At 35.9% G+C, this 20,781-nt stretch overlaps 2 protein-coding genes across 2 annotated transcripts in view; both read right to left on the bottom strand.

Annotated features, from left to right (window-relative positions):
• The window catches only part of LOC118185065 (ras-like GTP-binding protein Rho1), a 724,791-nt gene that overhangs the window by 589,188 nt on the left and 114,822 nt on the right, over positions 1-20,781 (bottom strand). The gene's annotated exons all lie outside the window — the stretch shown is intronic.
• Positions 5,067-6,113, bottom strand: LOC146996765 (zinc finger BED domain-containing protein 5-like). The gene has a single exon (XM_085819659.1). The coding sequence runs from the start codon at positions 6,111-6,113 to the stop codon at positions 5,067-5,069; it is 1,047 nt and encodes a 348-aa protein (XP_085675785.1).

Raw genomic sequence — 20,781 nt, 5'->3', positions numbered from 1 at the left:
TATTTTGTAATGTATTTTCTTCTTTTTTCCAGCATGTATTCATTGTGTAACGGCAGCACGCTCGGCGTGAATTCAAGAGGTACAGGTTCGAGTCCCAGCGAGGCAACTGCATATTTTCACATCTTTTGATACAAAATAACCTAATGACTTTACAAATGGCCCCCGAACTAAAAGGTGGTGGACAATAATTCGTCACTACCTGGATTCTGCGAATGGGTACCCTAATCCCCCTGTTACACTTTAAAAAAGGGGTAGAAGATAAAGTATGTTCTTGCTCCTTCCAGCATGCCTTCGTGGTGTAATGGACGTACAGCATGACTTCGTGGTGTAATGGTAGCACACTCGGCGCGTATTCGAGTTTTCCAGTTTCGAGTTCCGACGAGGGCATTGCACATTTTTCAATTCTCTAGCATAAAAAAATAATGACTCTACAATTTACGTAGTACTTTTATATTAAATGCATAAATATAATTGTCAGATTCTTGTGTTATTTATAAAGTGATAAAATTCATATCTCCTCTTTCTTTGAAAGTATGTTTTATTTTCCTTATGTTGCATTTTTTTGGTATTTGTAGGCACTGTTACTTTCTGTCTGTTACTAAGCTGCCTCTTACTTATTACTATTATTATTATTATTGCAACTTATTTTAAAATTAAGCCCATCGCATGATCTGTTTTTGAATTCTTTGATTGCCTTAACTGAAAGCAACTTAAAATCTCCTTGCATAAATGAGATGCTTTCGTGGCAACAATTCTGCAAGTGAAACTTTATTATTTCGCTAAGCATTTTCGTCTTCTCGTGTAAATAGGCCTTAAAATGAATTCTTAGAAAATCAAATACGGCTACTGTAGCAGTCATAAATTCTTGCAAGTTGTTGACAAAATTTTTCGAAGTAGAATATTCGGGATACGTATGGTTTTCTTCAATCCATATTAGACAGTTAAGAAACGCTGAGCATATATTTAGATATCCGATTCAGTGTTTAGATATAAGATAAAAGTTAGCCTCCCAAACATTTTAGGGAACCTTTTTTCACTTGTTCTTTCTGATTTCTTATATCAAAACCTTTGAGTCCTGGTTTTTATCAGTCAGCTTTTACGAACAGTTGAATCGTATATGCAGACATTTGTAGCTCAAAGTTCTTTTTTCCAGTGCCGGTGCATTGCAGTAAAACTAATATCTGATGCATAGTACTCACTGAAAATTGCTCCGTTCTCGATTTCGAAGAGAATCAAGGCATACCGCTGGCATATTAGTTGCACCGATCTAACTCTCAATTTATCCCGGCAAATCTGTCTAGCAAAACATATCTGACACTCATAACCTTGCGGAATATATATTTGCGTTATATTCGCAGCTGCAGGAAAGATTACTAGATCCTGAGAGAAGATGAAAAATATTTCCACGAATCCATTATCAGAAAATAGAGCTATTCAAGCGTAAGGAAACAGAAAATAGGAAAATCATCTCCGGTACTTCAAAAAATTATACTATCTCGTCATCATTTCAATTTATCACTTCTTTTTCTTCTCAAAAACGAATATTACATTGGTTCAGTCAAATGTGATTCGTACTTGATCTCCTTAACAGAAAACGTTTTTTACAGTCTAATTTATGATGCAAAGGACGTTTAAAATACTTTCCTTTGTTATATTTCCATCTGCAGAAAATATTTCAACATTACATATTATCGTAATTTATATAGTGATTAAATAATATGTATGTGACACGTAAATGGAAACAAAATTGGCATGTCATTTCAGAAAAAGTCCGATTTTGTGTCAAAATACCTATATTAAAACAATGCTATATAAGTCGAATACATATCCTACGTCGTGCTTTCGAGACATGAAAAACGCAAGTTGAATTTGGTCAATCGACCCAGTAGAACGGGAGATATAGAAGAACTATCACTTTTTTTTTCGCAGTATACTTCACATTGCTTGTGAATACAAATACAAATAATGGCTTCTCAAGTTGTATTAAATCAGTCGAAAGCTTGCATGTACTATCAAAGAACTGAGCAGTTACAGTAAAATAACATTTACAACTTTCATATTGCTGATGGAGATTTAGATAAGAGGATTAGAATTGATATTGTATAAAAGTAGATTGTAAATGAGCTTCAAACTCCACTGCTATGTTTCTGTGGTAATAAATGCCACAATGAATTCAAGAACAGATTACTGATCCTGCAGATACCTTGTGCATTGAGTTAGGGAATAAAGAATACCATTTTAAAAAGATACACCTTCTATTTACCTTTGGCATTCGTATGCAGATTCGCGCTACCCTATCTTAACCATCTGAAATATATTTTAGCACTATACCGAGAGCTTATGCGCCTTGACAACATAGAATTACAAAATTAGCTTGGTAAGTACTGTCATCTATTGAACAAATTAGCAACCTTATTGGAGAAGTCAAAATAAAATGTAAATTCATGCTTACCAAAATGTCGTAACAAAATTCATGTATAAATCACCTGAAAAGCATCATTTCATACTCACACTTCTTTAAAGACATGCTAAAAGATAATACTAAACCTAAAAATATTTTTAAAAATCAAATCATTATAAAATATTCTAACAAGTATATAACATTTCACCAGACGCATAATTAGTTTCACAGTTCTGCTACTACTCGTAGAATAGTTTCTGGTGCATCCTTTTGGAATGGATTATCCAGCTCAAGTCGGTACAGGCTTTGTACTGCTCCCAAAAATTCAAAAGTATCTGTTTTTATAAAAGCAAGTCTTATTTATCCATTACGACCAAGTATCAATTTTATCACAGGCGCTAGGTTCCAAAACGCATGTTTTTTTTTTTTTTTTTTTTTTTTTTTTTTTTGCTGTATTCCAACGCGAAAATTTCACCCACCTCCAGAGGTTTAGCTGTAAATGGATTGTTGACGTAATTGTTCTAGATACTCTACAAGATATCTTACTCTGAGTTCTTCTCTCCTTTTCTTGCAGATAATTATTTCGCTTACTCAATTTTTTTAATCGCCCATATCGACATGAGTTACTCCTGCTTCAGAAACCCATCACAAAGACATCCAGGGCAATAATGCTGTTACGTTTCAACGTCACATATTACCTATGTGTCTTCATTACTATGACATGTTACAATCTATGTGTAATTACCTATGTGAAGGTAATAGCAATAATGCTGTTAAGTTTCAACATCACATATTACCTTGTCCTATTCTTCGGACACATATTACCTATGTGTCCGAAGACCTAATATTAATTAAACCTAGTATTAAGTGAAGAAATCTAGAAGTGTCCTAGTATTAATTATGTTTTCATAGTCAAATAATACTGTAGATAGTTCCTCGTAATTTATCAGAATCAGTTTCACCACCTGAACTAAACGCTCCCACCAACAGCCCCAGCAGGGAGGATTAAATTTTCATTGAATTCTTTGTCCACTGGCCTTTGAAAACAGACTTTCCAATCAAGTGTATGTAGAAGGCTGTTTAGTTTTTTAAAATTTCTGTCATTGTTCAAGTATATTGTAAATGGTATTCCATTGCGAGAGATATACCTCAAAGATTTGGAAAAAAAACCTCAGTTGTCAAGGGTATTATTAACTCCAGATGGATAGCCCGATAGATTGCGGAGGTTGAAGCGCTCCTTGCAGGCTTCGCATGAATCAAATTTTGTATATTATTCTTATAAAGTTTAGATTTCAATAGGAGATGTAATATTTTCTCATCGAAATGTTGTGGGTTTTCTTTCTTCTAAAATCTCCAGGGACAACTGAAGAACATCATTGTTCAATTCAATTTCATTTAAATATTTACATAAACTTTACAAGTTTATGGGAAGGCTGATCCCAATAGCATTCTTTTTATTTTTAAGGCTTCCCTTTCTATTTACGAAACGAGCAATATGTTCTTTACCCTACTAAACCGTCGTGTCTCACGGTCACCTCGAAAATAATGTGGTAATCCCTGCCACGATATTTTCGAAATCATATTTCAAGCATGCACATACCCTGCATCGCTTTAGAGCAGTGTTTCCCAACCTTTTTTGGCCAAGGCACACTTGTCGCGGGGAAAAAAATCACGAGGCACACCACCATTAGAAAATGTTAAAAAATTAACTCTGTGCCTATATTGACTATAATAAAGTAATTCTCTTGAATAGGAATCAAATAAGCACAAAGAAAGTATTTTATAATTACTTTATTATGAAATATTAAGTAAACAGAATAGTGAAAAATTATAAAATACTTTCAGTGCGAAACCTGGGCCTGTTTGGCTGAACACAAAGCTGATATTCTGGCTGGAATCGAAGAAAGACACACACGTAGCTCTTCGTCAACAGTTCTCAGTCTCTCTCTGTATTTGGTTTTCATAGCAATCATGCTTGAAAAGCTAATCTCACACAGATCTGTAGTGGAAAAAGGGAGCAATGTCAAAAAAGCTTTGTTTGCCAGAAGGGGGAACTCCTTGGCAGTATCCAACCAAAAACTGTCCAAAGGTAGATCAGCAAATCTTAGCTTGCAACCACGATTTTGTCTTAGTTCAATTAGTTCCTCCTGCTCCTGTAAAGTCATTTCCTTTCCAACAACTGATGCTGAGCTATAAGGGTCCCTAACCCAGTCAAGGCATTCAGTGGAGACTGAAGAGAAATAAAATGACAACTTTTCCTCAAGAGTTTTTAAATGCTTAACTATTATCTCACACAGTGCAGCAGTGTGAACACCTTGCCATTGCATGGTGAGTGTGAACATTTCAAGATTGCCACTTTCCACGTGTTGATGCCAGAGTTGCACCTTTGAACGAATCCATTTATTTTATCTGTACTTGTAAGCAGGTTTTCATTTCGGCCTTGCATTCGGGTGTTCAATTCATTCAGATGATGAAATATATCTGCCAGGTATGCCAGCCTTGCACACCACTCATCACTTGCAAGCTGCTTTGCGTAATCTGACCCCTCATTTGTCAGAAACACTTTAAGTTCCTCCCGCAGCTCATACACACGAACCAAGACCTTGCCACGCGACAACCACCGGACCTCAGTATGAAACAGCAAGGTTTTATGCTTTGCTCCGATCTACTCACACAAAGCTGCAAATATGCGACTTTTCATGGGTCGTGACTTTACAATGTTTACCATACGCACAACATCATCCAACACATGAACTAAGGCTGATGGTAAAGTCTTGGCTACGAGGGCCTCGCGGTGTAAAAAACAATGCGTAATAATCACATCTGGATTTCTTTCCTTCACTCTGCTTACAAAGCCTTTGGTGCGCCCGACCATGGCTGCAGCTCCATCGGTGCAGACACTTGTGCAGTTTTCCCACTTAAGTCCTCCTTGTTCAAGGTATTCTGATGTGACCCGAAAAATTTCTTCTCCTGTTGTTTTTTCTGGCAATACCTTGCAAAGAAAGAAGTTTTCTCTAATTGCATCACCATCAACAAAACGCACATTAGCTAAGAGTTGAGCATGTCCACTGATATCAGTAGACTCGTCAAGTTGCAATGCAAATTTCTCACTGATACGGATCTTTTCCAAAACCACACTTTCGATGTCTGCAGACATGTCATTAATACGTCTGGAAATTGTGTTGTTTGAGAGAGGGACTTTGGCTATTTCCTTTGCTGCTTCAGGTCCGAGCATCTCCTCTACAATAGCTTTGCAGGCAGGAAGTATTAATGTCTCTGCCACAGTGTGCGACTTTTTTGTCTTGGCTATAAGTTCAGCAACTTGATAGCTAGCTTTAAGAGCTCTTTCATTTACCTTTGTTGTTTTTCTCATAAAAGTTGCCTGTTTCTCCATGTTGTCACGCAGGCGAACAAAATAGTCCACATTCTTGTTTTGAAGCAAAGGGTGTTTCGTTTGGAGATGGCGTTTAAGTTTGCTTGGGACCATAGCACTGTTAGCTAGCTTTTCACCACACACCACGCACAGTGGAGTTGGTTTGTGTTCATCTCCAGTGAAAGTAAATCCAACTGAAATATAGCTTTCGCTATATTGCCTTGCGCCAGAGAATTTAACCATCTTTGCTTTCTTTTGACCCCCACTCATACTCGGGCTCTCATCTGGCTCCAGATTTTGTTCAGAGTCCAGTTCTTTCCTTTTCAAAAACTTGTCCATCACTGCAGTATCAGTGTCTCTCTCCTCACAGCAGCCGTTGTCTCTCTGACACTGTGTGAGGCGTCTGCCTGCGTCTCATGGGGGCGGGGACACGGCGGACACTTGTCAAGATTGGCAGGGGGAGGAGTTATAGCACTGCACAGCGCCGTGACCACCTATGACACTGGCGGGGGGAGTGACGGGAGGAGTTATAGCGGGCGAAGAGCACCGTGACACCCAGACCCGGCGGCACACCACGGTGCTTCTGACGGCACACTGGTGTGCCGCGGAACAGCGGTTGGGAACCACTGCTTTAGAGAATAAAGAATACCATTTTTCAGAATCATAGATTCATTAACACAGCACATTTACGTACGACTTCGAGTTGTTACATTTTAGCCTTATATGGAACATACTTTCGGTTTACACAGACAGCCTATGCGTAGGGATAAGTTAGAATTACAAAAGAAGCATGGCAAATAATACGTATTTTTAAAAAGTTATCTACGGCAGAAATACAGCCTCAGAGCTACATTTATATGATTTTTTAATAACATTTATGATGACATTTCCTCTCTTTTACGTTAAGAACGAATGAATAGAATTCATTAAGCCCTAATTTTTAAAACCAGTGTTTTAGAACAAACAATTAGAGTAAAATTTTCCCTTATTTTGAATATTTAGTGATTATCCTTAAAAACCAGTACAAAAAATCTCACTTTTATTCTGAAGGTGTTTTATTCTTTAAATTTCAGCATTCAAAATTCTTGAGAAAAATGCTTTTTTTAAAAAGACTATTTTGCTCATATTACAACAAACTAACTAAATAAATAAAAATAAAAAGATTTTTTGAATCTGAAAGCTACTTTTTCCACCAAACTCAGCAAGGAAAGCTGATAATAATTCGAATTTTTCAAATGAAATGTCCGAAAAATACTGGTACATTTAAATGTAAATTACGAATTCCTACATTTGCACTCAGCGCTTTTGATACGATGAATCTTCACCGAAAATCATGACATGAAATCACATCAAACATATCTGTAGTACTTTAGAAAAGTACGAATTTCATTACAAAATACAACATGTGCTATATAACTAAACTGCATTCATTGAAGGATTAGATTAAAGTTAGTAAATCTAACAATGTTCAAACCATATGCATTTTTAAAGCTGTATAACCTGTCTATAAATTATATATCGAAAGTAATATAATAACGTTTGATTTGGAAGTATTTTGTTATGATATAGAAGCTTTTATTTTGATGTAAACGACAGTGCACACGTAGAAGAATTACTGAAAATTTTTATAACAGAAATGCAACAGGCGTATCAACGGAATTGAGAGATACTAAGAATGTAAACTAGTTGAGAAAAGTTATGAAGTTATTTGCATATGGAGAAGGATATTTGCCTACGCGGAGATGTTTCGGTGACTGACAATGAATGACTCATAGCGTATTTAAAACAAAGTTACGTAAATTTAATATGTAAACAAAATTGGGAAGATCCTCAGCTGGTATTCAAGTCTTGAATTTAGAAGTAAGAAAAAAATTAGTGGGTCTTTGCTTAGTCTATTTTACAATTCATAACGATTTAACATCAATATAAATTCTTCCATCTGGAAATTCTTTGTAGTACAAAAGGCCTAAAGAGTGTGAAGATTGGTTATGATGGCGACTGAAACACGTAAGATGAGTTCACAAAATGGAGGTCACTTAGAATGTCTAAATGCTTACAAGGTAACAAAATACGCCTTAGTATTTGTATCCAGTGATAGCATAGAACATAGATAACTCTGGACAATGCTCGAAGGCATTATATATCCGCTTCTTTAAGAGCAGACGCAGCGGATATCCTTCAGACTCTTCCCGATAACAAAAGGTTAGATTTCGAAGCTCTGTCCGCCGCCTTGGAGCTGCGCTTTGGCGAGAAATGTTTGAAAGACTACAGCAGGCTTCAACTAAATTCCCGTCAGCAAAAGCCCACCGAAACACTTCAGGAGCTCGCCACGGATGTTGAAAGGCTGTCACATCACGCCTTTTCGGAGTGCCCGACAGAAACAAGAGAAATCCTGTCGCTGCAATATTTCATCGACGGCATCCGGGATACTGAAATACAGAAAGCTCTTCGAATGGCAGATGTAAAGGACATAAAAAGCGCTCTGTTGTACGCCATGAAGTTCAAGGCAGCCCAGCAAGCAACTAGTAGAGATCGCTACCCAGTTAGAGCTGTGCGAGTCCATGAGCCAGTGGATCAACTGATGGCTCGTTTAGATGATTTAGCCAGACAAGTCGACGCTTTGTTATGGAGCAGGAGCGAGAAGAAAGGTGTTGGAGATGTGGTAGTGAAGGTCACCTAAGACGGAATTGCAGAACACCCCAGGGTACGGAATATAAAGCAGATGATTTTACCAGACAAGACAGTGGCTTGAGACGGAACAGAAGTGAAAAGAAACTAATTCTGAAGTGCTGGAACTGCGGAGTTGAAGGCCACATACGAAGAAACTGCAGAACACCCCGAGGTACGGAAAATAAGACCATTTCCCAGCAACGACGCAGTAAGCAAATTAGTGACCATATCGAGAAACGGAGGTTGCCAGATAATGAAAAACCTTGTTTTAAAGCGCTTAAAATTTATACAGTGAGTGGCAACAGTAACGGAATGTCCATTAATGGGAATATCGATGGAGTTCCTTGCAATATGATCATTGACACAGGAGCTAATGTTACCATCATTAGGAAAGATTTAGCTGAACAGTTTAAAGATAAACTTATTTGGACGCCATCCTGCGTTACCCTCCAGACTGTATCCGGTGAGAAGATCGACATCGATGGAAAAAGAAACGTTAACATCACGTTTGGAAATGTCGCTTACCATCACACAGCATATGTAGCAGAGATCACTGATTCTTGTATACTCGGATTGGACTTTCTAAGGAAATACAATTTTTCTTTGGACTTTAAAAATAACGAATTGCACTCCGCATCTGAGGACATAGCCCTATTCGGAATTAATGATGGAGTGAAATCTATCCACAAAATTATAGCTCAAGATGATATCACAATAACCCGAGTTTTTACTTCCTGGATCCATAGCCGAAAATAGAAATTTCCGCTACGACATCATAGAATATCCCGATAACTGTAATAGCCCAAAAGGAGTACTAGTAGCCTCAACACTCGTCGACCTATCCAGAACGGTTATCCCGGTGAGAGTCGCCAATGTAACTGAGAAGTCGAGAGTTATTAAGAAAGGTGAAGTGGTTGCAACATGTACTCCAGTAACCAGCGTTGAAAGAAAGAGTAACATCCCAGAATCCGTGTCCTCAGAGAGCATTGCATCAGAGTTATTGCAGAATGCGCAATTAAATGATAAAGAGAGGAATGCTGCCGATCGCGTCATTAAAGATCTTCAAGTTGTTTTCTCCCGCTCGTCTTCTGACGTGGGTCGAACTAGTTTGACACAACATAGAATAGATACCGGCGATCATCCCCCGATCAAGCAACATCCAAGACGTCTACCGTTTGCTAAACAGGAAGAGGTGCGAACACTGTTAAAAGATATGGAAGAAGGCGATGTCATCGAGCCTTCAGTAAGTCCATGGGCATCTCCCATCGTCCTAGTCAGAAAGAAAACGGCTCAACAAGATTTTGCGTCAACTATCGCCGGTTGAATGAGGTTACGAAGAAAGACAGTTACCCTCTTCCTAGAATTGACGACATTCTAGACACTCTTTCTGGAAGCAAGTGGTTCTCAACACTTGATTTAAAGATTGGGTATTGGCAGGTAGAAATACAGCCTGAAGACCGAGGAAAGACGGCATTTACTACGGGACAAGGGCTTTGGCAATTCAAGGTGATGCCGTTTGGACTGTGTAATGCGCCGGCAACATTCGAACGTCTTATGGAGACTGTTTTGAAAGGCCTTTCCTACGAAGCCTGCCTGATATACCTGGACGACATCATCATCGTCGGAAAGAGTTTTGAAGAACATTTAGAAAATCTTAGGAAGGTGCTTCATAAACTAAAAGAAGCCAATCTGAAGCTGAGTCCCACTAAATGCAAATCGTTCCGAAAGGAAGTGACTTATCTGGGACATATCATCTCTGCAGAAGGTGTGCCCACGGATCCTGAAAAGGTATCAGCGGTTAAATCCTGGAAACGTCCCGAAAATGTCCATCAGCTGAGAAGCTTCCTAGGGCTTTGCACCTACTATAGGAGATTCGTGAAGGACTTTTCTTCCATCGCAAGACCCCTTCACAAGCTGACAGAGAGCAACCAAAATTTCTTGTGGACAAAAGAATGCGAGGATGCATTTAACAACTTAAAGGAGGCTTTAACATCTGCTCCAATCCTGACGTATCCTGAGCTCGACCGACCATTTATTCTCGACACCGACGCGAGCAATGAAAGTGTCGGTGCTGTTTTGTCCCAAGAAATAGACGGCCAAGAACGTGTAGTGGCGTACTGGAGCAAGTGCCTGTCTAAACCGGAGAGGAATTATTGTGTTACCAGGAAAGAGTTGCTCGCCATAGTCAAAGCCGTAGAACAGTTCCATCACTATCTATACGGCAGAAAATTCCTGCTCCGCACCGATCATGCATCATTGACCTGGCTTTTAAATTTCAAGAATCTTGAGGGTCAAATAGCCAGGTGGATACAGAGACTCCAAGAATATGACATCACTATCCGTCATCGTTAGGGATCATCACACGGAAACGCCGACGCCCTGTCTAGAAGACCTTGCCAAGAAAGCTGCCGATATTGTTCCAGGGTGGAAGCGAAATACGAGCTGCTGGCTCCGGTCGCAAGACAAATTACAACATCAACATCGGCTGATCGAGAACCGTGGAGTGATGATGAAGTCAGGAAAGACCAGCTGGAAGACCGCGACATTAAACCCATAATTGATTTAATGGAGTCGTCAAACAGAAAACCTACCTGGCAGGACATTTCTATCTGTAGTCCTACAACCAAACAATATTGGGCACTCTGGGATTCGCTTCACATTCGAAACGGCGTCTTATACCGGAAATTCGAATCTGATGATGGGAAGACGTGCTGATGGCAACAAATACACACTCGTTGTCATTGATTACTTCACCAAGTGGCCTGAAGCTTATCCTATTCCTGATCAAGAGGCTGTCACAGTAGCTGAGGTAATGATACAGCACTGGATTTCCAGGTTCGGAGTGCCTCTTCAGTTACATTCCGATCAGGGAAGGAATTTTGCCTCTACAGTAATCAAAGAACTATGCAAACTACTCGGCATTGACAAAACTCAAACGACGCCATTGCATCCGCAGTCGGACGGCATGGTAGAGAGGTTCAATCGAACCATTCTTAGTAACCTCTCATTAGTGGTTTCCAGAAACCAACAGGACCGGGAACAGTGGAGCGTTCATGTAATCCAGCTGCTTTGGAGGTCGAGGTTGTTGGATGGCTTGAGGTTGGGAGTTCTGCCCTCCATGCACCTGTGTTGATTTGGCGTACGTGCTACGCACTCTGTCGATATGGTGGCCCATGGGGGGACTTATATATAGCACAGAATTGTGAATAAATAAATTAAATAAATGCTGATTGGTTAAACTGCGTGTTCAAAATTGTAAAACAAATTGGTTTTTCAGAGCAGGAAATTGGTACGATTTGTACGATTGTACTTGCCGAGATTCGAAGTCTGGATCTTACGACTGCTTAGTCTGGATTTATGAGTGTTACCAATTACACTGTTAGATCCAGACTAAGCAGACAAAATATGGCTCCTTAAAAAAGACTCCTTACAAAATTGCGCTTTAATAATAATTTGTGCAGCTGTTTAATTACTTGCTGTAAACGGATATGAAATGATTAACAGCAATGTAGGTGTAATATAAATTTATGAAAACTTTAAAATTATGGAGAATTAAATTGAACTGAAATAATTTTAGAAGTGCTTCGTAAACGTTGTTTTAGGATGACAACAGTACTGAGTCTCTTGAACTAGAAAGGTTTAGTTAACTTCGCGAAAGAAATTAACAGATCGTATAAGAAAGAGTTAATAATTTCGTAAGAATGAACGCTGTTTGCATCAAAATTCATGACATGGATTTAGACATTTTTAAGGGAGTAGCGATAAAACTAATGAGTTCAAATTTCGATGACAGAAGATTCGCTCTCATCCAACCCCTCGAACGATATTTGAGGAAAGTCAGCTTTCTTAAATGCTGCAGTTACTTCATTATGCAGAGTTTAATACTGTTAAGTGATTAATGTGTCTCCACCACAGAAAATCACATTTTGCAAGATTGTTATTATACAATTCATCGATGCATTGAATATAGTTGAGTCTGTATAAATTATTTCATGACGGATATCATCATTTAACTGTTCTAGGGACGATCAGCTGGCTCGTGTGCTGTTTGGAATTCAAGTAAATTCACAGAGGAAAATCCAAATGGGTCTCAAATTCAAGGAAAGAAGACGACAGTCAGTGCGATACGAATGATTAATTAGTCGCTCGAGACCAAATACCTTTATAAAGGACTGCTTTACAACGGCTGCTATAAAAGTTCTGAAACGAAATGATATTTTAAGCAAGCCGCATCATTCTATCACCGCAAGTTCAGTTTTAATGAGTTTAAAAAGCCGAAAGACTTCTGACACATCTTGTATTTTATTGAAAAGTTTAATCAAATCTGATACCATGCTATTATTCAACATTTATTTGACTGCAACCGCATCAAAACCCTTTCTATTCTGAAAAATCAAGCAAATAATAATTTAACTATACTGGATGAAAAAGTGCAAAATTTGTTTATAAACACATACCTATCTAAATATGCTTTAGAAATTATTCCTAAATTCGTCGTTATTAATGTAATAGAAATATTTTTATCTATTTTAATTATGGAAAAATCAGTATCTTTTTGTTCCAACAACGTGGCTTTTTAATTTGCTCGAAACTGAATTAATTACGTATGAAAAGTAACTTCCTGTGTTAATACTTGGATATTAATTTACGTTTTTACGCATAATATGCGTTTTTTTTTCAAAATAATTAATTAAATTTTCTTCACTTTCGCATTCCATACTTCTTATAATCGATCAGAAGCTAAGCAGATAGCTAATGAAAACTTTTGAATTGTCTAATAATATGCAAATTTTTGGACAATCAGAATTCTGAAGGAAGTTAAATAATTTATTGCGTAGTAAAAACGAAAATATTTCCAAGAAGATGACTGTAATCCTTCACTTGTGCTTATTTGTAAAGCGTATATGATAATTACTTTGTAATCTTAGTTTAAAAATCTCATTAAGTTCTTTTTGAAATTCCTTAAATACTATTCCTTTTAATTACAGCTTCTTCTGTATGCATACTTTGAAAAAAAAAAAAAAACAAGAAATAAAAAGAATAAAGCAATTACTATGAAAATAAAAGTTTCTTTGGAGAATTTAATTATAAGCTTGCTTAATCGGAAATTTAAAAAAAAAACCATAAAATATTTCATTTGGTTATCACATGTCAACTTTCTCTCACGTGCATAACAGTTAAGGTATTTTTTTCCAGTGACGGGTATCAGCCACTATAGGCTTTGGCCACTACTAAGACCGGAAGCGGTGGTCACTTTATTATGGAGGCACCTAATAGGTGGGCCAACGCTGCCTCCTCCTACGACAATTTATATCCATGCCCCCGGGATTTGAACCCGGGCCTAGTCACTAAACACTTTTTCGTTTGGGCGGGGAAATTTTTAAAATAAGATTTGAAAAATTTAATTCATATTCTTCTCTTTCTTAACAGCAAGAACATTTATCGCATAGTAACAGAACAGAAATGTTAACAATAAAGAGAATTATTTATTTAGAAGAACTTTTGTTTTCGTTTTTAAGAGTGTAACTGAGAAATTATCCCACTAATAAGAAATTTATGAAGCTTCACCAGTCACCGAGTGGTTAAGACTGCTAAATACTGGGTATTCGACCTGCATTCAATCCTAGCCGAAAGGGCTGGCTGCATGGTTGGTTTTCGTGATTTTTCCCAATATGTAAATAGAATATAAGCCAGTTTCTCTTAGAAATTTCTCCACTAAGGTATCGCTCTCCTTAGGCAGGAAAACCTTCGTGTGCTTTTCTATATTCAAATAACTTACCTAGCCATTTACGAACTGTTACTCCTCCAGGTGGAATAAAGTAAGCTCCTTCGTGGAGAGCTTTTTAAGGGAAACTGACTCATATACATATTAGACATGAGGAAAACGACGAAACGTCATGCAGCCAGCTCGTTCACCGGGTCTCGAACCCCTGATTCAATTAGCAGTGTTCAACGACTTTGCCGCTGTTGGGCCCCGTATATCTATAGGATCAGTACATAATGAAAAATAGCTCGTAGCACCTTTATGGGTCCTTCTGTATATTAGATGAGTATTCATTTACTTGCACTTTTAAGAAACCATTATTTGCTTACTTGTCCTTGCAACAACTAATATTTTTCTAGCCATGTTTAAGTTTACTTTCCTGTTTTCTCTTTAACAGTTCATATTTCTTCCCGAAAGATTGTAAATGGAAGAAAGAGTACTACTAATAATAAATAAATATGATAGTTTTAAAAGGAGCTCGGGTATTGCTGACGAAGCTTTTGCTGTGCTTGTAATGCACATACTTGTTATCTCTTCATAGGCTACTGACTCAATGTTAGCTGTGAAACTCAATTGTAGCTATTATAAGTCACCGAAAGAACTTAGTGTAAATTCAGTCTGAATAACAGATTACTGTAGAAGATTTGAATAGGGTGTCAGCCAAGTAATCATCCAGCAGATCATTAGCTTTGTGTTCTGTTCTACTGAAACCACGTGATACTTTCTTCCAGTCCGTGAGATCCAGTAGCCAACTCTTAATTCTAATGTTAACTTCCATCCTATATTACTCAAGTTGTGTTTTAAAAATGTTTGTCAAATTTCCGAATATTTGGGTTTATTTATTTGGCTACTGTAAAAATATAATTCTTTAACGGCCAAAAGAAGTTTTGAAAAATAATTCGAAGCAAAAGTAATTAGAAAAGCTTTAAAAACATTCCAACATTCTCAACATTCCGTATACTTCAATTAAAATATAAGTCTGTTTGCTCTCTGTAACTTTTATATATACATTCTATTTTCATATAGTACAATTATACACAAGTTACAGTTACAGATACTTATACCTATCTCTACATCTGCCTCCCACATGGGAAAGTGGTTAGTGACTCTGACCTGCCGTACCGAAGAGCCGGTTTCGAATCCCGGAGAAAGCATGGATGCGTTTGTCCGTCCCCTCACAGGAGGAAACAGTGGCCCACCTATTAGATGCCTCCATAATAAAGGGACCATTGCTTTCGGCCTTAGTAGTGGCCAATGTCTGCAGACGGCTTGGATCTGCCGTTGAGGGGGGGGGAGCATACAATATCCCGTGTACCCAGAAATTTGTGGATCTGTCCGTGCGCTTTTGCAGCGAAGACTTTTATTTCATACTCATTTTGAGCTTTCATTTTTCCTTTATAATCAACAGTATGATCTTCCTCAAATAAGTCAATGAGCTGCAACCATCTGAGTGCTGCCCGTCTGTGCGGCAAGGTGACATTCAAAATTCAAGGCCAGCTGAAATACTCTCCAAAAGTTGGTAATATATAAACGCGATAGGAGACCCTCAGACCGCACGCCGGGACGTTCTGCCGAAAGGAAGCTTAGGAGTTAAAAAGAATCGAAGATAGGTAATTATGCCAACTTGGATGCACAAATACCGGGCTTGGTTCAACTTGTACTTGTATCTGTATCCAGCTCTGTTTGCAATCTTTGATGACAATCGCCGAAAATTTTGACAAACAGCTGGGATACTGGAATTCCTTAACCTTGTCATATTTAGATTCATATTCATCATATTTGGGTTCATTTTCATCATATTGTCATATTTGTGTTCATCTTATCTTCAGTGGTAATTAGTACATCTTCCATAGGAAAGGTTTTTCATTCATCATTCTGCACAGTTCTGAAACGGTGCTATTTCCTGAAAAAAGAGTTCCACAATCAAAATTTTTTGCAGGCGTTAGTTCATTTGGCTCCTTTCGAGTGCCAGTTACATGGTCTTTCTTATATTCAATCATCTAAGAAAGTTTTTCTTTTTCTTTCTGCCTGGGGAAGAGTTATCCGGATCTTTTGAATTATCCATAACATCACATTTCCCGTTTAAAACCGAGAATTTGTTGTTTGATGGTGTATCGGAGTTCGAAACAGGACTTCGCAATTTACCTCTAGCAATCCATTCCCAGGATTAGAAATGTGCTTATTAAAATACTAGCTTTCTGTGGATTAGCGATTGTATTCTCTACAATGTTTATCGCATTTTCCAGTTTTGCAATATATTTGTTCAAAATTTTTAAAATATGCATATCGAAAGGAAGGCCATACTATTTTGAATATGCTCTTGTATGCTTTTCTTTACATTAGTTGCAAGCATTTGGACAAGGAGCCTTTCTTCGTTATCTGCCGCGATAAACTGGCTAAACAGCTGAAATACTAAAAGAATTAAATTGGAATTAATGTCATCAATTAAAGTAGGCAACTATTTTGTGAATGTGAAAAGCTTCAATACAATCCATTTCACTGAATAAAGAGCGTTACATAGAGCTTTCGTTTAGAATCCCATAACCGAAACTCAAGCCAAAATGATTACGTATCCAGCTATCGAAAATTGTTTATTTCTACTTCTCGGACATAAGATTCATGTCTCTTGATGCGAAATTTAATTTGACTGAAATTAATTTGGCTGATATATCTCAGACCGCATTTACAATATATGTTATAAACTCCCTAAGAATTAAAGTCAGTGATGTAATCTTATTGATAAGAAAGAAAATGACCTAAAAATTGTACTTATGATGAATCTGTGGAGTTTTATAACTTATAATAGGATGAAACGGACAGAACAATAGAAATGGGTTTCAGAGAAAATATATGAACTGTTAAACGAATCTTCCTTGAATAAATCAAGTGAAACCTATATATAACCTAGGTTATGCGTCGTAGAAATGAAATATTTTACTGTTTTTGGTATGCTACTCTTTCTAATTATATGAGCTTGCTTTTAGTTTAAATATCATTTATATTATAAAACACTTAAAATGTTTTCTTTCTAAAATCATAATAATTCAAACTGCATAATATTTAATTTTAAAAGGAGAAATTCTGTACTTTACTTTACACATTTTGATTACATAACTCATTTTCCAGGAAGATTTTAACTTATAATAGATTATTTCTGGTATGCAGTTTGATTCTGAGTCATAAACAAAAGTCCAAGGAAAATGGTCTAGATAAAACATGCTGATCAAATGACATTCGAATGAAGCGTCTTCCATGAATAATCCTGTCTGGTCAGAAAAGGACTGTTTAACCCGCTTCTCTAAGCAACCCGCTTTCTTTCCCTTGTATCTCAGTGTATTTCTAAATGCTATCGAAAGAAATGAAGAGTTTTCGGAAAAAATATTTGAACTATGAAATGAATCGTATGAATCGAAATGAATAAAGCACAATATAGAAAAACCAATAAAGATTCGATATATAATTAAAATAGAAAATTCTAAATGTTTGATAAATACTGAAATTAACTTATGTTAACTTATATATAAAGAATATTACTGATTTCTGTAGCAAAAATTAAAGCCACACATAAATTTAGAATCGTAAAATACTCTAAACGGACACAAATCTAATTGAATTAATTTTAAGCTAACAAAGAATATCATAGAGAGGTTATTTAAAGAGGTTTGTTTATCTTACTGAGAGCAAACAATAGAAATTACGCTGAGATTCTTCAATTAACTTTCCTGACGTATTATTAATTTAATTTGATCTAATTCTACATGCAGCATTTTAACACAGAGTGTATACTTAATTTACATACGTTTAATTTACACTACTAATGATCACAAAAGCGTGACCTTCAGGAAAATTAAGGCCAAATTTAGTGAATTCAGAAAAGATAAAGGAACCAACACGATATTCAAAGCATTATACTATAAACTTTCTTTTAAAATTAGCTTATTTGTTCACTTCCAACGATTATTGCTTAAGAGATAATTATGTCGCTCCCTCAAGTTAAACGAAATTTTTAATGCGAAAAAAATATAATCCATTGAAATTTTCAAAGCAGTGGAAAATATTGATTCTTCTTTTAAGAGATAATTAATCACTTGCATAAAACTAATTACTGCACACCCTATTGATTATAATACAAATTCAAATTAGCTGTTGTCAGGGTAATTAGTGTCCCTGCAAGGGGAAATGATTAGAGGAAGACAAAATAACTTCTCTTACATGTACAGGGACTTTCCAAATAAATTAAATTTTTGAAATGCGACGCTTTGTGTTAGCTTGCAAAACACACAATACCTTAGTGAAATAAATTGCAAATGAATATGAAGGCTATTCGTCTCATAAGAAATAATTTACTTCCTCGTAGCATATTGCCAGTTCAAAGCTACTGAAATAATGTATAATGAGTGGAAAGTAATACTAGCATTAATTTTGTTTCACCATATAAAAAAGAAAAGTAATTACAGCCCTGAAAATACCAAGGCAATGTTCCGAACTGAATTCTTCTCTTACCGCCTTAATCGGTATACGCATTTTTTTCTGGAAGGCTAACGCTTGGAATTAAATCCTGAATAATGCAGGAAGGTTTGTAACTATAGTAGAATCTTTGCCAGTAGAAGCACTTTAAAACTATCAATATGAATGCCCCATAGAGAGGTTGCAGATAAGGGTATAGAAGCGAAATTTCATTCATTTAAGTCTTACTTATAAGTCAAAATATTATTGCAGATGCATAAAAATAATGTAAATATTTAATGGCATAAAATGAAAATGATACCATTCTTGAAAAGAGCCACGAATTTCACAAAATAGAAATACAAATACAATAATTATTCAATTTAAATTCATAATTTAAATCCATTTGTAGCCATAAAATATTTTTATGGCAATTAGAAAATGCACTTTGCAAGCTGATAATATATTTCAAAGAATTCTCATGAGAAATTCATTTTTAAGGCAATTAGTAAGATGGTTTACGTTTGGAAAATAAATTACGATATTTTTTTTTCTTCAGTAAGGACTTAATTCCAGATATTAAGTTTTAAGGATACTGAAATAAATTCCATCAGTTTTTAATTATATTTTATCGAAATATCTAAGGTTTGTCAAAGAATTAAAGCATTCAATACATATATATTTTACCAACAGATTATGAAAGAAGGCTATTATATAAAAAAAATGATTAAAAAGTGCCGCATAGAGGTATGTTAAATACAAAAGGAGTAATTTAATTGTGCTTTCACATGTTCTGCTTTTGTGGTCTCACAAGTTCTACTTCTAGATTGTACTGTTATGCTGAAAGGGTTGAAATTTTTAGCTTCTCGTTTTGTTTCTTCAGAAGTATGAAGGAAGTAAATTAAAAAATAGCTTGGTCTTGTATTTTTATTGCTTTGACATTGATTTAAAATGAATTCGAATGATCTGAAAAATTCAACTAACTGAATCACGTCGTTTTGTCATTTAATTAGAAAATATGTGATCTAGTAGATAAGAAACTTTAAGAGAATGCACTAATTAGCCAATTTCTATTAAAAATAATTATCTTATATCTTAATGTTCCAGTCATTTACTTAAAAACCGCAGTTTCACAGGTTAAATCTGATGACAGATCGTTAGTATTTTGATGTGTTCGCATTTTCATGATGCATAAGACAATGTTTTCCAAGTTGGGCAGAATGAGACAACTTTAGTAAGTCTAAAAAATTTTTGGAAGTTTTTTTGTTGTTGCTAAATAATTGCGTATATTAATACGTTAAATCATTGCGTATGCTTAACATTAATTATGAAATTATTACATAACATTAATTATGAAACTCAACATTATTATTGAGGTAATTAAAGTTCTTGCTTCATTGGGAGCAGAATAGGTTCCGTTCTATACACCGTTATTTTAGATTATTGTTAAAGGACGATCATTACGTGGTGCTCTACAAATATAAAGGAAGAAAGCTAATTGGAATTTCTTTGAATCGAACTGAGTAAATTTCTCCGTGAATTTTTATAAAAAGTGAATGGAAGGGAAACAAGATTCCAGAAGACTTTGCGCCTAAGTGCATGCTTTGAGTTAGTAACGCTAATCAATTAACTTAAAAATGAAAGATTAAATATTGAAATAATTTTCTTTGCCGATGCTTCTTTACAAATAAAGGTCTCTTATCATTTATTTTAGATTTTCTAAAAGGACAAACTTTTATTACATGCCACAGTTTAAATTGATCTGATATTCTATAGTTTAATTTCACCTGACTGATTTAATTACGCTGATTATGTAAATGAGAGATATAGCTTAGCCTACTCTTGGAGAAATAATCATATCTCTATTTCATACAGTAATGAATTACTTACACAACGTTTTTCAAAGCTGATAAATTTTAATTAGAAACCTGAAAATTAAATGCATAAAACGTGAAAAGAAATTAAATAGTGAGAGAAATTAAAAGCTACAGATAAAATAAATAAATAAAATAGTAAAAAATGTAATAATATAATGTAAAAATAGTAAATAAAATAAATTCTGAGTATAGAATAAGTTAATGTCATTTTACTAGACTGGGCTGGTATATAAGACCAAATAAGCGCTTA

Source organism: Stegodyphus dumicola, chromosome 6 (genome assembly GCF_044657685.1).
Source record: "Stegodyphus dumicola isolate Sdum_Otavi_A_Nest chromosome 6, ASM4465768v1".
Classification (NCBI taxonomy): Eukaryota; Metazoa; Arthropoda; class Arachnida; order Araneae; family Eresidae; genus Stegodyphus; species Stegodyphus dumicola.
The sequence above is the reverse complement of the archived record's forward strand: the minus strand, read 5'-3'. Positions and strand labels throughout refer to the sequence as shown.

Bases quoted from the DNA above. Each gene is read 5' to 3' on its own strand.
- LOC146996765 (XM_085819659.1), bottom strand. From the start codon at position 6,113: ATGGACAAGTTTTTGAAAAGGAAAGAACTGGACTCTGAACAAAATCTG.